The 18,123-nt window shown below is 40.6% G+C and overlaps 1 protein-coding gene across 1 annotated transcript in view; it reads left to right on the plus strand.

The window, feature by feature from the left end:
* The window catches only part of rims3 (regulating synaptic membrane exocytosis 3), a 47,193-nt gene extending 29,116 nt beyond the window's left edge, over positions 1-18,077 (plus strand). The window contains exons 3-7 of the mRNA XM_032580141.1: positions 8,765-8,906; positions 8,991-9,103; positions 9,748-9,849; positions 9,921-10,060; positions 11,168-18,077. Of these exons, the coding sequence (XP_032436032.1) occupies positions 8,765-8,906; positions 8,991-9,103; positions 9,748-9,849; positions 9,921-10,060; positions 11,168-11,380 (710 nt within the window). The 3' untranslated portion in view covers positions 11,381-18,077. The remainder of the gene's footprint in view (positions 1-8,764; positions 8,907-8,990; positions 9,104-9,747; positions 9,850-9,920; positions 10,061-11,167) is intronic.
* The last annotated feature ends 46 nt before the right edge of the window (positions 18,078-18,123 follow it).

Consider the following 18,123-nt stretch of genomic DNA (forward strand, 5'->3'; position numbering starts at 1 on the left):
CTTGAACTAGAAATACAGTTCTCCCCAACACTCAGATGGCTTTGCCTTGTGGGTTTATTTTTCGGTAATCTAAAATCTTTTCCAATGATTATCTTCTTTTTTTAGTCATTTTTAAGAGGAGGTGTTTTCGACTCGACTCACTCGTGGCCTACTTTTAGCTTTGCCTCTGAGTCACAGTTGGGAAACGCATTTTAAGTCATTTTTGTGGCAACGTTTTGGAACGCCCGCGGTAATCAGATCCTTCCTGAAAAGAACTACTGGAACTTTGCTGCTGCTGCTGCTTTGAAAAGACCGAGCGAGGCGAGCGGCGCTGAATAAAAAGCGGTGAATTGTCATGATGAGGAAAGTTGTTGTGGTAACACTCTAACTGCCTTTCTATAATAATAGCAATTTCTCTCGATGAGTGCACACGATTGCTATTCATACTCCGGGTGAGTCACTGAAAAAATGATGCTATTTCAGGTGAGACTAATGCTTTGTTGTAGGTACACAGCACCTCCTCCTGCTCTACCACCTCCCATTTCCTTTCAAGACAGTGGGGATTTTTTTTTCTTTTGCTTTGGTGCTCCAGATGCTCTGAAACTTCAGTCATGTCTCTAAAAGCTTTCTCCTCCACACCGAGGCTGTTGGTGGCTACCAGCCCTCTGCCAGGATGGCTGCTGATCACCTTCCCCGGCTCGTCCTGTCTGTCATGTCCCCACTCACCGTTCTCCCTTGCTGCCCTGTCTGTGTTTGATCTGGCTGCTGAAACCTTCATTCCCCCCCCACTCTCCTTTATCTCTCTGTGTCAATCCCCACCTCTTTAGCTCCCAGTTTCACTCAGACATCTGTCACGTTTTCCTGATCATGCCCACCAGCTCGTCCGTGCTCTATTCTTAGCCAGACAGTCTGAACAATTCAACTGTTTTTTTTCTTGGTTTGAGGTTTCTAGGGTGCTGCTCTGGGATTTGTGTCTAGATTCTGCACGTGCATCGCTGCATCCCTATGAGGTCCTTTTTTGACGTTGTGTGTCTGCAGTAAAGCCAACTGATGACTATAGTTTTGTGTATTGCCTGTTACTATAAAAGTTGTGACATTTTTGTGTAAATTTGTTTAATCCTGCCATATCACACTCCTCCTGGTTGCTTCTGGTCGGACGCAGTGGCTGAACGTCCCACAAACTCCTTCTGCTCTTTTTTTTTTTTTCTAACAAAATGGAAAATAAAATGAGATGTTGTCAATAGCTATTTAATCCTCCTTCTCTGAACTTGAAATAGTCTTTCCTTTCTGCCATGATCACTGTGTTTATTACAATGTTATAAACCACACATACGGCAAAACGCCACAAGGTTTCCTTTCATCGGGGACTCGGCTCGGTGTGTCTTTTTGGACTAAGAAAGGTATTTGTGTGGTAAAACAACCTCCCCCAAACCACTCGACCGCGCGTTGACCGTTCGACTTCGGTCAGACCTTGCCTAACCCTTAAATGCGGTGAAGGTACATTGAGGTGGAGGTTAGGTTCATGAGTTCAAGCACAAACAAGGAACTTGTTGTTTCCGTGTCCACTCAACCTGAAGGTCCGTGTTGGAAATGTTGTAATTTTGTGCCACTTTGCGATCGTCTCCCAAGGTCGTTATGTCAGCAAGGACAGCGAGTCCAGGCATTTGGACACACTGTTCTAACTACTTCTCCGAAAAGAAACACACCACAGAGGTCAGGCAAAGGGCAGAAGGAGAACATGAATCCATGGCGCCATTCACAGAAAATTTTGCACTAAAAAACAAATAAGAGGAACTTTGCGGGAAACACAACTCCTAATGACACGAATAAATCCTTGTCCACGCTGGTAAGGTTCAAAGGTGGATGTAGAAACTGTGTTGCCTCACATTTAGTTTTTAAGAAAGATTTTTAATTCTAATCATTGTTCTTTTATCTTTTTTTTTCTCCAAAGAGTTTTTGCGGCGCTAGTGGCTCGTATTTTTTGCTACAGTAGGCAGACAGGAAAGAGGGCGAGGACATGCGGCAAAGATCGCTGGGACCGGGAGTCGAACCCTCGACGCGGACATCGAGGACTAAGGCCTCCAAACGTGGGGCGTGCTAACCCCCTGCGCCACCACAGCACTCTTCTTTTATCTGTACATATTGTTCTATTATATTGCAAATGCTCATCACTTGGTCATCAGGCGTTGAGTTGAGTAATCATGAGGAAATTACATCTAAATTAGATTACTCTTTTCCTCATTGTAATTAATTGGCATTAGATTAGAGCCAGTGGGACATATTCACGCATTGACAGACATCCTGCCACACATGAAGACTTTCGATTTCAAGAAACCATTTCCTATGGATTATGGCTCTAAATGACTAATTTCTTCTCCCAGACCCAATACCTTCTACTGCATCCTCGTTTATTACCTCACAGAACGGCCTGCTTTACACACAGGGACAGCGCAGGAGATTAGATTTGTTTAATGCCTCTGTATAATCATTAAACAGAAAACAACACTTGGATTATTGGATTATACTTCAGTGTCTGTCCCATTGTGCTCTCCGTATGCTTCAGGGAGTATAAATAACCAAAAGGGAACAGATTTTTGCTTTTTTTTTTTTTTTTTGTTCACGTTGATGATTTGGTCATTGTTATTTAACCATAAGCTCCCAAGTCTTTGAGGTTGGAATGCCTCCTGTAGCCTTAATCGTTAGCTCCCTGCTAAGAGTCTCCATCGGATTCATGTCTGCACGCTGGCTGGGCCACCAGGAGGTGGTAATATTCCCTCCAGTCAGAACAAACATGTTGGGATCACTTTACATCTATGCCTGACAGAAGAACTTCTTCACAAATGCTTACTGTAATCTAAAAAATGGATGCATCCGTTCACCAACATTTTTTCATTTTCATTTAGATTCGTTCCTTTCTTTGTAGTCGTCACAACAGAGAAAATTTTACCTTAAACAGCTTTTGATGGGTCCATTTGCATTAGCATCAGTTACAGTCATAGACCACACACAGTTATTAAGAGCCACAAAAGTTATTGATTTGCACAGAAGTTTGTTTTTACCCCACATGATACAAAGTGAAATAGAAATAACACCTCCCTTACAGCCAGTTCAACGAATCTGAAGTTAAAGCTGACTCTTTGACTCTGGCAGTGCGGTGAGTGCATCTGGCTCTGACAGCATCACACACACACACACACACACCCCCACACGCACACACGCACACACACACACACACGCCCACACACACCCACACCCACACGCACACACACACCCACACACACACCCCCACGCCTACACCCGTGTGCACACACACACGGCCCTGAACACTCGGCTGTCTTTCAGAGCCTTCCACAGTCAGTCTCCCAGTGGTCCAAATTTAACAGGACTCCGGCGGTAAAGACACCACAGTGGGTCTTTCATGTCCAACACCCTTCCTTGGTTACTGTTGCTATGCATGGCGGCTCGTTGCCGTCACCGGTGCATCCAATAGGCATGTCGGCGCGGCCGGGGGAGTCTAAAAACAGCATTCTATATTACAGCATATAATGAGAGAGGCTTCATCAGTGTTCTCTCCAAATGTCAGAGCAGCTTTAATGAACCACACACACACACCCCCACACACACACACAACACACACACGCACATACACTGAAGCTGTGTGCATGCTATCTCAATGTGTGAGGCTCATTGTTGGTGTTTTCTGTAATCCCACCCATCCTTATTCCTTATCTATGATTATATATTTGTTTCTTCATGCAGCATCTGCCTTATCTTGTTACTTTCATGGTCACCATAAAAAAACAGAATTCTGTTTTTCCACTTGAAAAGAAAGTTCTGCACATCTGTTCACTAGTTACAAATTTGCTGTGGTTTTTTTTGTTGTTGTTGTTTTTGCCTCTTTCGGTATTATTATGAAGACCGGATACATTAAGGGTTCTGCTGAACACAGAGACCCAGAAAATCCCTTCTCCAGATAATCTTAGACACTCGAAAGACATTGAACCTTCGCTACTCCAGGATGTGTCTGTGCGGGTTTGATGTTAATACCAGCGAGTCAGTTCACATGCAGGGCAGGAGAAAATAGGTTGAATTATTTACGGCGAGTGATGAGCAGATGACAAATAGATCGGAGCCCAGTAGTAAAGATGGACGGAAGCAGAAAAACTAAAAGAAAAAACAGGACACAATGGAGAAGCAGGTAAAAAAAAAAGAGAGAGAGAGAGAAGTATTTAATGGAAGGAAGAGTTTGTTGCCAGAACAGACAGAGAAAGCAGAAAGCAGGCTGAAGATTAAGAGTTGTGGAGAAGACAATACAACCTAAGAGAAAGGGACAGAGTAAGAGGAAAGGCTTATGAGTGAACATGCCGGCCAGGGCTCTTGGTGCATTGCAGAAGGCATTGCCATGGAAACGAATGGGGGGAAAGCGCAGGCGAGGAGGAGGGGATTAAATAGGAAGGAAGAGATCACTGCTTCACACTGTTGAAGCTGGGAGGGAGGGGGCTCTGATGGGAAAGGAGGGGCATGCAGACAAATAACGGGATATGAAGTTTAGATGAATAGCCTCTTAATACTTTACCACTAAGAATGTTTCAGAGTGGTGTATAAATTCATATTCAACAATCCTTTGTCCGATCAGAAACACACTTGGTTGCAATCATAAAACAGACTTTTACGATGATGATGATGATCAATCAGTAAAATAGTTTATTTACAATTTAATTCTTCCTTTTAGCTGTCAGTGATGCAACCATGTTTCACCAAGATGACGCGTTAAAGGTTTTCTAACATATTTCTGCTTACATTATATGCCCTGAAAGAAGACTGAAGTCATTGTGTAAAAGTCGAAAGAGAAAGACGGGAAAAGGAGCAAATTTGCAAATCAACTTACAGCAGATGGGCAAAGTTAAGCCCAAATGTACTTCAGAGTGAAACTGCTTACCCCTCGGCGACTGGCTGCTGCCAACAAAAAGTAACCGTGATTCTCCCAATAAATTTTACTACTAGTCAAGTTCAGAGTCTCTAGCTCCAAGTAAAAAAAATAAAAAAAACACTGCTTGAGGTTATAATAAATATTTTTGGAATGCAAAAACATATTTCTTTTTTCTTTACTTTTTTTGGAGAATAAAAACGAATCTGGAAAAGGTTTCTAATAGGTTCAGTGCCTTGGAAAAGCATTAAAAGCATTAATACCCCTTGAACTTTTTCACACTTTGACACGTCACAACCACAAATGTCAGTGAAGTTTAGGAGGGTAAAGGTTTTAGGTTATAGACCAACATAATGTTTCCCTCCAGAGTTCAATTCAAAAATACTTTATGGAACCTAAGGAAAAACAAATGCTGTTGAATTCAATTTTTCTCAATGGGTTGTTGTAGATGGTGATGGCTATCGGCAATATGCAGCAGTCGGTTTTACAGCAGATCTGAAGAAGCCTCTAATGGAAGACACTCTGTTGTTGTTAAAGAATGCTCAGAGTTGTCCATAATGTTCTTCGTTTTATGAAAAATCGTTCTTTGCACAATCATCGTCAGAGGAGCAGAGCCAACTTTCTTCATCAGCTTAAGTTTTTTGTAAGTCACTAACTGATGCTGCTGCCCCAACAGATGATGATAGAGGAGATTACACTGCAAGAGAGATTTATAGAAAATATTCAGCATCTTGCTGCAAACATTGAAAAACGTAAGTACTTCAAAACGTACTTAAGTCTAAACTTGTGTGTTTAATCTAAACTGCTCAGGCAATCACTAAGATATTTATGCTCCTCCACCACCTCCACCTCCCATGAGGGGAACAGTGTTTGACCTGTCTACTTTAAGGTCACATTCAAGGAAAGATGGTTGGGAGAGTGCAGTCTATCAATCATCTGTGGTGCTCAGGTGCTGCTGATGTGCTACCTTTAAGTTGCACAAACTGTGGTCTGTTTGTCAGGTAATCACTAATCAGTGAGCCAGGTGATAGAGACATCCACCTGTGTCTTCTGGGGTTTGTCACTAAGTAAATCAGACTGAAGACACTTCAACTTTCTCCAGGGTCAGACTGAGGTTAAAGAGGTCCTGCAGAGTCCCGTTGAGTTGCATCATTTGGCTCCATCTGGTTTCCCTTTGTCTTCCCAGTTCTTCTTGTAGGAAAGCATCCTCGCAGTAAAACATGGCGACAGTAGCATCATGCAGTGGGATTCCTAACTGTGAGATTCTTGGTTGGTTTGCAATTTTGCAACATTTCTTTGGTTTTTGGATCATAGCGTGCTCTGTGTAATGTTAAAATGTTAAGATTGAGTTACCAACAACAGCATATAGGTGACTTTTGAAAGGATTTGCGCATTTTTTAAAATCTTTATTTAGGAGTAACGAAGTGACGGGGGGCTGAGTACAAACGCATGCTACACTTTTCAGGTTTTTGTTTGTAAACTATACAGCTCTCCTTCCACTTTGTGTTTGTCTGTAACATAAAATAATAATAAAATGTATTAATGTTGTCGTAGCATGATCAAAATGTAATTAAGATCAAGGACTATTAATACATTTGCAACAATTTGCATGTTGTGGAATAACAAATTGATATTTTATGATGCCCCAACATTTTTTTTTATGTCTGGGCTTTCATTATCAACTCATATAAGATGCTAAGACTTGTTGCCTTCTAACCACATCTTGAATAACAACTCTTAGCGCTTAATTATACCTGTGTGATTTGATTGTGAGCCTTGTTGCTGTGAGGAGTCTAGTTAAAGTGCCAGGGAGCTAAATAAGTGTTGCCTCAATAACATAATAATAATAATAATAATAATAATAACAACAAGAAGTGACATGAGATGAGCCGGTTATCTCGGGTGGCATTGTCTGGGTCCAGATCTGAGGGCGAGGTTGTCATGGCAGCAGAAGTGCTCATGGAGTTTGTCTAGGTGTCATGCTATTAAGACACACACACGCACACACACGCCCACACACACCCCTATACACGTGGCTATTGGAAATATCCTTGACTGCAGGATTATAAATAGAAGGCATCAGAGGACAGTCACCCCCCGTGGGACTCCGTCCTTCTCATCGTCGTTCTCCCTCCTCTCTTCATCGGTGCCACTCCTCGTCGTTGACTCGAGCCCCTTCTGCCCTCACCACCCCCCGATCCCTGAAGTCTCATCGAGGGGCTCTGTTTGCCTTTGTTTATCTCCATGGCGATAGTGACGATGCTGGGTGTCGGTGGTTGTCATGGCGATGAGACGGGCATGGCAGGGGTGCTTAATGAGACTGGAGTTGCTCGGGCTAATGAGGTGGGACGGCTGTGGCTGGGTGTGTTCTTCGACTGCGACAACAGGAAAACGGCTTGTTAAGGGTCCTTCTAATGCGTAACTTCTCTGCGTTTTCTGAGCTGTCTGGGCTCCTATAGAGTACCACGTTCTGCCTGCACCACGGCTGCAAGCCTAACAAGCTGCACGGAGCCAGAGTTTATCCGGTTGATCACATTTTGTTCATGCTGTCATAACAAGTGGGTTGACGCGGCATTAGCAAGTTGAAAAGGGACGGAAAATCTTTGAGCTAAAACGTAAACTAAGATCAGAAGATCCCGCCGTGTTTCTGATTTGTTGCCCTGCAGCCGAGAGCGCTCACACGTGAACACTGACAGTAAATATTGCATGGTATATAGCTGCGCAGGTCACCAAATATTATTGCCGTGCTCCTCTGTGGGTGTGCTTCGTCTTCCTCGCAGCAATACGTCATTTGAAAAAAGTTAATATCTCTGATGCCTGATTCCTTGTCAAGAAGTATCCTTCTTGGGATTTCTCTAATCTAAACCATACCTAAATAGAATTGTAAAGGTGTTTTAAGAAGTCCAGGTATTAGACCAATGCTCCAGATTCACTGTTCTTTGTAGGACAAAAGATCAGTGTCTTCAAAGTTGGTTGATGTATACATGATGCGGTCACTGTCTTGTTGCATAGATTAAGTCTTCCATAAAAGTTTTCTGATGTAAGAATATTCACCCCTAGTACTCCTTGGCGTGACTGTGCAAAATGTACGGGAGCAGCGATGTGGAATGGGTACAAGAGTAAGAGAATTCATATTACTGGAGTTACCCCAGTTTGCAGATTTTTCGTCATCAGGAACAAAAATAGTCCAGGGAAGATTTAAACCGGAACCCTGTTGTAAGTTGTAAGTTTTTCATGATGCAGTTGAAATACAAATGTGCGATTTCTGTTGTCATCCTTCTCCTTACTCATTCAAAAAGGCCAGGCTTGTTGAGTGCATGAATAAGACTTGTTCTATCTCTTGAGGTTTCCACCTGAACTGTGGATATTTGCAGCTCCTCTAAAGTCACAGTGGCTCCACTGACTAATGGCCTTCCGGCCCAGCTTGTGGGTTTAGGCGGAAAGCTGCATTTATGCCACTCACCCCAAACGCTGCATATTGTGCTTGGTTGCTAGTGGGACTATCTGTGAAAACCTCTTTACCGCTTGAAAACTTATTGCCTTCAGTCACCAGAGCAGCTGCCAAATGACCTGTGCGTGTGTTTAAAATGGAGTGTAGTATTATCTGAAAAGTGGAGAGAACTCTTTTCAACAGAGCAGGGACATCCCAAAGGATATTAGGTAAGATTGGCTCCTCGCCTGAGTGAGCTTGCTTCAAAACAAATAGCGCAGAAACGGCCGTTCTCAAGGTGATTTTAAATTCCTCCTCAGTGGAAAGGATTTGATTTTGGAAAGGCAGAAAATAGAGTTCTATGATCACATATTCTCAGTTGGTTTGGGATGCGTGTGTGTAAGGGTTTTTTTTTGTTTTTTCTTTAGATGGCGGAATGAAGAAGCTCCGCAGTACAATCCGAAGGAGCACAGAGACTGGCATAGCAGTGGAGATGAGGAACCGGGTGACACGGCAGGGCAGCAAAGACTCCACCGATGGCAGCACCAACTCCAACAGCTCCGAAGGAACGTATGTGTCCGAGCGGTGATCTCAACATCCGTCCATCCGTGATTATCTGACAATCCATCGTAATCTCTGTTGTTCTTTTTTTAGGTTTGTCTTCCCTACCACTCGCCTGGGGCCTGAGAGTCAGTTCAGCGACTTTCTTGATGGCCTTGGCCCCGCCCAGATCGTAGGACGGCAAACACTAGCCACACCCCCCATGGGTAAGGCTCTAGTAAAACCCATATTTTGCAGGAGATATTCACTGTGGCGGGTTGCACAAATATTCTGCATGCAATATCTATAAAATACTTATTATTATTATTATTATTATTATTATTATTATTATTATTATTCTTTAACATTTATAATTTTTAGATGGTGGAAGGAAGAGGCAGAGAAACCTGGTTCTGTTTTAGGTACATTTTAGTTAGATAAATGTTTTATTATGAAGAAAATTGACTTTAAACCCAGTTAAAAAAAGGTTCTTCCTTATGTTACAGTTCTTTGGAAGAAATAGGTCTTAGTTAAATCTGCAAGTCAGAGATTGAGTAAAATGTGAAATTTGACTTTTAAAATATGCATTTTTTTCTGTTACATGTAAACAAATGCATGTTCATTTTTGTCAGTTTTCCGTTTGCAAATATGTATGTGCTTCTTTATACTCACAAATGTTTTTGCTGTAAACAAACAAAAAAACAAAACACACAGCAGGCTGCTCCCTCTAACTTGATGGTTAAACACTATCCACCAGGTCTTTGTCGCCCTCTACTGTTGCACCCCGTCTTCTGCAGTTTTAAGATGAATTTTTAATTCCATGTCTAAAGTGCATCCATTTATTTGCTGCTGGTTTGTTCCCTCCCTTTAGGGGATGTCCATGTAGCCATGGTAGACAGAGGAGGGCAGCTGGAGGTGGAAGTGCACCAGGCCAGAGGGTTGACTCCAAAACCAGACTCCAAGAACATACCAGGTACTGACGCCACCGGCTACATGTGCAACAGCTGTCCATACAGAAGGCTCACTACAAATCATCTCTCTTAGCAACCTACGTGAAGGTGTATGTCCTGGAGAACGGCATGTGCTTGGCCAAGAAGAAAACCAAAGTAGTAAAGAAGACTCTGGATCCCACCTACCAGCAGGCTTTGTTGTTTGATGAAAGTCCTCAGGGCAAAGTCCTACAGGTAACTGGTCTATGGTTTTCTGATTTTCTTTTATTCACAACACAATCAGATGAAAAAACTTAAGTTATTATGCAGAAAATTCCCTGTGTGTGTGTGTGTGTGCCACCATTTCAAAGCAGAATATCTCAAGCTGTCTCCTTGACATATTAAAATGTGCTTATTAGATAATCTTAGTTACATTTTTTTTGCACTGTTGCTTGCATAAATGGCTCTAGTCAGTAAATATTTCTGAATTAGAGATTTAAGTAAAGCAAATAGTGGGTTAAGATCATCTTTACCCTAGATTAAGAGCATACTATGGAGGTCTCTAGGATCTCCATGACCCTTTTAACCAAACTGGAAAACTGTTGCACTCTGTTCACTCATCACATTCTGTTTTCACTGCTGGTCTCTTTTCACTATAATCCTGCTATAGTGAAGCATCTGTGCTAAGGTGCTTCCTCAAAATATTTTGAATTTCCCATTAAATATGTTGCAGCTCAACCATCAGTTTCAGCCATACTTTAGAGGTGTTAACATTATCAGTACATTGTCATCAACTTATTATACCCAGTCCATCTGTACAAGATGCCTGATGAAGGATTTTTATTCTTTTTGGAGACAGTTTATTGTTTGATTACCTATATATACAACTTGCAAGATAGCACTGCTGCTAGGACCCAGATACTGGATTTGCCCCCGTATTATTGAGCAACCTTGATTAGGCTATGGAAATCTTTCAAATTCTCACACGTCCAATAAATGAAGACATGTCATTCATTTACAACTACTCCAACAACTACCAGCTACATTCCGGCTGATTTTTAACGCCATGGCGGAGTCTTAATTTTGTGTGAAGGAGGTCCAACTCAAAACGTACATCTAATATTCTTAAAATTTAAGACAAAATATAATTTCTTCTAGATAAAGATACTTGAGTTTTTTCTATTTGTATTTAAAAAATGCAATTAAAGAGCCTCAATTTACACTTGGAAAAATAACATTTTGGCCCATTATTTTAATGAAAGATATGCAGACATGAAGTTTACTTACATCTATTTCCCATAGCTCTTGTGCGCACGAAGATGTCACTGACAGCGCTTTGTTTTACTGTTATTTCTCCTCCAGGTAATAGTGTGGGGGGATTACGGACGTATGGACCACAAGTGCTTCATGGGAATGGCTCAGATCCTCCTGGAGGACCTGGACCTGTCTGCCACCGTCGGCGGCTGGTACAAGCTGTTTCCTACCTCCTCTCTGGCAGACCCCAGCATCGGACCCCTCACCAGACGCCTCTCCCAGTCTTCCCTGGAGAGCGCCACCAGCCCCACGTGCACCTAGACGCCCAGCAGACGTCCCGCAGAGCGCAGACACCGGCACGCGTACTGTATATACACGACGACTGTACCTGAAGCGCGTTCCAGATAGGCATACACCGTTCAGCGGCACATCCCGGGTTCCATACGCATCGACGGCCACACATTCCTCCATCGTCCATCACGATTCACCCGCCAAACCTAACCCGACGTAGACACAAGCGACGTGAACATGTAGCGATTTTCATTTCACGACAGCCACCGCACCAGGCGCCACGCCCCGCATCCCGGGGCCATCCCGATCGATGCCAGTTTCTAATCTCTCTATGCCAAACTAAGAAAAAACACTTTATTTTTTAAAACCAAAGCAATTGTTATTGTTGTTCTTATTATTCCTATAAGTAGTAGGTGAAACTAGTATACAATATAAAGTATGGATATGTAGCAGAGTCAATGACTTAGATGTAATGCAAAAAAAAAAAAAAAGGGAAAAAAAAGAAGATATATTCTACATACACACACAGAGAAGTTAAGAGCGGGTTGTCAAACACACAGACCTGGCTCGGATGTTCACATAATGGCTGTTATGTGAGGTAGCAACACTGCTATGTTCTATGATTTTCAGGGGGCAGAGTTTATACATGAATATCTAAATATATACGAAATAGATAGCTAAATACTTATTTGTCTTTCTATATGTATCGGCTGCATTCTGCATGTTTGCTTGCGAGACATTTTCGAGTGCTTCAAAGTCTTTTTATTTCGCTTGCCTTGACCAATGTAAACAGTGCCGCTGCTCTTATTTTTGCTGATATGTCCTGACGAAAAGGAGCGCCGAGTTAGGGCAAAGGACGTGACTGTCATCGCTGTTTGCAGAAGAAGAAAATGAATTAGCCACACACTCGCTGCTGACTTTACAGTCCCTTCCTTCACCTTTGGTGTGTATGAACCACTTCTGCATCGGGGTTGGGGTAGAGGGAGGGGTGTTCTCACATGGTTGGACTGCCGCTTCATTTCCTTTGTTTTGATGTCCTGAATTCTTCTTCCTGCTCAATGAGATGGGAAGCATCAGCAGCAGCCCTTTTCATTTGTCCCTCTGAACCTGCTGTAAATATGTAAACCTGTATATAATTTCAGAGGACTTTTTTTTTTCTTTTTTCTTTTTTTTTGGGACATTACAATAGCATTATAGGTGCAGCCACAAATATTAAAATAACATTGACAAGTAAATGTATTTCTTCAGTTCAGTTCAAAAAGTGAAAGTCATATATTGTGTAAAAAAATTTTTATCACACTTTTTCCTTCCACTAAACCTTTCATTAATATGCAGCTGACTTGACAGTTGTTCACCAGTGTTAACCAAGATAGATTAGTTCATAACATTATATCTCAGATATTAAATTAGGAACATTAATAATACTAAACTTTTTTTTATTTATTAATCTTTAAATAAAATAAATGAGTTATAATATTCTCACATTATAATTTTGGATTTTCATTAGTTGTAAAGTATTACTGTCACAATTAATGTAATGAGTCGACAGTATCCAATATATGATTTTCACTTTTGAAGTGAATTAATAAAAATAATAAACTGATGATATTCTTATTTACTGGCACAAACATTTACTTTACTAGCACTTACAGTAACCAGCCTTGTTCTGGTAGTAGAACTTGTTTCAGGTGCAATATGTTACTAACACAACCTTCAGCATTCCTGTTTTATATTTCCTGTTTGTCAGTATGTTTATGTTTTTTGGATAGCACTTTATTGTCAATTTTTTTGTATTACTTTTCAATTTGAAGTCCAGGCGGTGGTGAACCACCTCTATTTTTCTGTATTATATGATGACAATTATTATTAGTAATATTATTATCAATGTTGTCACATAAGTACTGGAGTTTAAATACTCGGAAGTTCATTGCACATTTCCAAATCTTTGAATTTCAGCAGAGTGTATTTTCTATTGAAATTATGGAGACGCACTGGAGCGGCTGAGACTGGTTCTGGTGTTAGACTTGCATCTAAGCACTTATCTATAATATTTAAGTCCAAAATATTTTTTTGTTCACCTTGGACTCTATAAAAAAATTCATTACATAAGGAAAGTTTAGAAGATTTGTCACAAAAGTCATAAACCCTGAAATTGTTTAATTTTTTTTTTTTTTTGCAAAAAGATATTACTTTTCACAGTTCATGCAACACGATAGTAGGCATGGGCCGGGATTAAAAACATTAAGGAAAATCGCATAATTTAATTATTCAAATTTTCTCACTGCATAATCAAAAATATAGACAACAAAAATCTAGAATGTGATCTTGAATTCTTGGACGTAACACAACAAATATAAGTTATTTTTACTGGTGCCATAATATTACATTGACTACAGTTACTGTTAGTGCTAGTGTTGTCAGCAACATTTGTATCATGTTATTTAGAGCCTGATGAATAGATTAACACCAAAAACTCTGATTGAACATCCCATAAGTTTAGTTCTTTCTCTCTCTCTACTCTTTATGGACAAAAACAAGATATTAGTGGAAAAGCCTCCACTAATTAACGGATATGCTTTCCGTAGCTTTCCAAATGTCGTTTTCTACAGCATTACCAAAAGAAATAAATAAAAAATTAGATCATCAAATTTGTCTGTCCTGCAAATGTGTAGCAGCCTGTTTCCAGCCATCTGACCAGCAGTATGCAGCAATAGGTGGGAGAGGGGCAGAACTACATTACTCTTTGCTCCATATAGCAACAGAAAACTCTTAATTTGGTTTTTTTTTATGTAAGCATAAAAGCACAGTGGCTTCACTTCAACCAGCTGACCTGCAGCATGCTGCAGCACTAGGTTGGGGAGGGGCAGACCTTTGCTCCTCTGTGTTTCATTCATCTAGAAAAAAAACTCTGGCACTCTCTCTGCCATCTCTTTAGAACGACTCTAAACTGTGTAGACAATTTGAGGAATTAACCTTTTTTTTTCTCTGCGATTTTGATTCACTTCTTGTTTAAAAACTCGTCATGCCTTGGTACCAGAAATCGGCCCATGCCTACCACCTCATGCTACATTGAACTTTCTGAGTCAAACAGATTTGGGGGAGGAAAGGGCAAAATGGGACCTATCAGCTGTTCTAGTTGAGCGTGCAATGTTTGAGTTTTCACCATCAGCAAAGGAGCGAAAGACCGAAGCAAACCGCTGGGGTTTCTGAGGTTCCTTCAGGATGGCGAACGTTTTAAAGAGTCACTTTATTGGCTTGTTATAATTAAGAATATTCTTAAGCCAACCTTGTATGTAGATGGATTTCACCTGAGCGTTAACACTGTTAACCTCTAAGGCCTGTATGTTGATCAATTTCATTTTGGTTTCGTTGTTGTCTGTCATCAAAGAGCTTCTTCTTCTCGTCATCTTTCACCTTAAAAGGGGAACAATTGATGAGCTGGGTCTTCTCAGCGCCTATTTTAGCCTTTTTTGAACTTCAGATACATTTATCTCTGACATTTTCAGATCATATGGATGTTTTAACCCTGCTAGTAATGTGCTTACACCTCTATTTTAGAAGTAGCTTCAAATCAGGGCTCTATTTTCAAGCTATTTCTTGTTAGACTGCAACTGGTTATGGTACCGTTTGTTTGTATGTGATTTTCCTGGATAGCTGGCATGATGTACGAAAACATATGTGAATACTTTCCATCTGCACACATGCTTTGAGTGTGAAAAAGAAAACCACATCTAAAATTTATCTCTCTCTCTCTCTTATTTATACTTACGAAGGTCATATTTTTTGCAGTGATTCCATGATTTAAATATGTGTCGAACTGTGCTGCTTTTGCTCTGCCATGCCAACCGAATGAAAGTAACTATGGGTTTGGTAAATATCTGTCAAAACAGAAAACAATGGATTTCTGCAACCAAAAGAAATGGTTAGAATGTGCCCTTCCTTTAAAGTGCAGCATCTTTGTGTAAGCTTTATTGAACAAGTGCATTCGATGTACTGCGTGTTGCATCATGTGTTGCAGGCCAGTGAGTGATGTTATCTAGATGATGACTGTTGAATTGTTAGAAATCTGAGAAAGGTCCTCCAAACTTTTCCCAGCTTTCATGATCCATGTACAAGGGATTTTAAACTGCATAATACGGATTTCTAATTTAAATGTGAAACGATGATGTGAGTAAATATAAAATCCAGGCTCCAAGCGATGAGTTCATTGTAAAAAAAGCTATTCAAAGTAATTTGACCCTGTGCACAAAAGTAAGTCTAACTCTAATGAAAAAAAATATTTTTTTTTATTTACTTTTTTTTTTACGTGACAAAAAAAAAAGCTAAATTGGGGGCAATTACTTTTTTATAGCACTGTACTGTCTTTTTAAAGTGAGGGAAAGCCTGAAGCCTGGAGGAGTTTTGTGGAGCTAAAATCTAGAAAGGCCTTTCTGTCTGTTGTCAAGGTAGAGTCATAGATCAGGACTGAGTGGGAAACATGTCGCTCCCGGTCCGTTTTGGTCCGCTGGCTTGAATTTCACATTGATTGTAAATCCGTGGAGGTTCAGAATGTCAGATCCACTTGCTTCACCTCGCGCATAATTGCGTCACGTTCATCTTCGCCCATGTTGAGCACTGCGTTTAAAACGTGTTTTATTTTTGTAAGGACAGAGATTTTATTGAGAGCAGGAGTCGGAAAGGCGGGGTTGGGCAAAACCTGCCTTTAGGTTTTTGCAAAAAAACAAAAAAACAAAACGAGGGCTTGATCAGTTTACAATGGCCTTATTTTGTGTGAGAGACGTTGCTTTGCTATAGTAGCACACACAACTGAAAGTTTTTTGTATAAAAAAAAATAATAAAAAAATGTATTTTGCTTGAAATAATGTACCGAAGTTCTATATGCGTATAGTTTTTTTGAATGTATTTCTAATTTGTGCACTTTTTTTGTCATCCTGTTTGCTATATTGTCTATCTGAAGAACTTTACAGCCCCCTCTCTTCTACTGTACTGTATTATCTACGTCTTTATTATTTGTATCATGAGAAAGGAGCATGAATTCTGTCTGGCAAAAGGCATTTTGATTCATGTAAGTCGCCACAATGACTGTTGAGCTGAAATGATTGCTCCCTTTGCACCCTCTGCATCCAGTCCCTGCAATGTCCCCACTTTATCAAACTCATACTTTTGAATAAGGTAATATTTGCTGCACGGTGTTTTCATGACAGTTTTTCTTTTTGTCTGATTCTGCAAGGCACAGTGAAGGGGTTTCCATTAGGCAACTCACACATATGCAAGAGAGTTGTCTAAATGCCGTACCTTTACGTAGCAAGGCTTCGGCCTTATGTTTTCCTCGATACGTCTTCAGGCAATAACCATTTAGCTGTAGCCTGTTTCTCAGTTATCAGAGCTGGTCCTGTGGTTACTGCGCCACCACAAATAAAATACATTTGAACCACTTTTTGAGCACTGAAATAAGTATAGTCAATCTAGCATGCTCTGCATTGTGAATACACGTCAGGATGGCTTTCATGAAAAACGGGGTTCGTTTTGTCTTTGAGCTAGTACGCATTCCATATACTGCTAACACCTAATGGCACCACTGGTGAAGATGTGGAAAAATACTTAAATTAATTTAATAAAATCCTGTTATACAGCCGACGCAAAATGTCACAGTAGACATTTTTAAGCTGGTCAGTCTCTAGGAACCTTTAGTTAGTAGTCTCTGTTGTCATGGGGTATAAATATCCCAGGACACTGATGAGGATGGGTGGAGGAATGTAATGAAGGTAGAACTGCAACAAAGAATTGCACTTTGGGGCCATAAAGCCTCCATATTAGCTACAAAGTCTTGTCTTTCCCACCATCACATTGTGTAGTTTGTGTGTTCACACTCATATTTTTTTTCATTTTGTAATTATTTCATTTTGAGACGGAGCTCTGCCAACTGAAGATGACTTTCAGGTATTTCACACATCTTCAGCAGGAGTCCCATTATGTGTGGAAGGTGCCTGAGTAGCAACTATCAACATGAACAGGACAGGCATCACCGCTGAGCTTTTGTTAATTTTTTTTATTTTTTTGCAAGTTTAAGAGTTTGTGCTGCTGGATCATTTCCCTCTGTTGTCTATAACCATCAGCTACCACAGCACAAGCTTTACTAGCCACATTTTCTTATTAATGATTTTTGTCTGTCAGGCTATTACAAGGCCCAGGTGTCTCTCAACCCTTCATCTCGCCAAGCCCCTAAAAGCACAGAACACAACCTGAGCTAACAGCTCCAAGAGTCAAAATTACATCAGTATTCAGATTTATTTTTGTTGGAATCTGTAATATTCCTAGCAGATCTAGATGTAAAACGTATAAAGATTGAACAACTCTTTCGTGGTTGTCTTCGGCGTTCCCATCCGAGGAATGTCGGCAGGGTCGGAGACAAAAGTACCGGGCCTCGATAACGTGTGTGAGGGTTTGCGGTTGAGAGGAACAAAAAGGGAGCTGTAATTTTATACCTGTGCTTTGTAAATGTTTTCTATGTGCAGTATTTGATAATGTAAAACTGGTATTTTTGTGGTTTGTACGCTGCAAAATTGATTACTTAAGGTGCACGTAGTTTTGTAATAAAAAAGAAAAACACAATAGAGCCAAACTGAGGGGGGGAGGGGATTGAAAACAATTTGGGAGTCTGAAGCCTGTATTTGCATGCCCTTTGACATCTGGACGCTGAAATAAATAAAGTTCATTTGAATCACTATTTGTGTATATCTGTTGTTTTTTTTTCTTCTTCTTTTTTGAGGCCT

Source organism: Xiphophorus hellerii, chromosome 13 (genome assembly GCF_003331165.1).
Source record: "Xiphophorus hellerii strain 12219 chromosome 13, Xiphophorus_hellerii-4.1, whole genome shotgun sequence".
In the NCBI taxonomy this organism is placed as follows: Eukaryota; Metazoa; Chordata; class Actinopteri; order Cyprinodontiformes; family Poeciliidae; genus Xiphophorus; species Xiphophorus hellerii.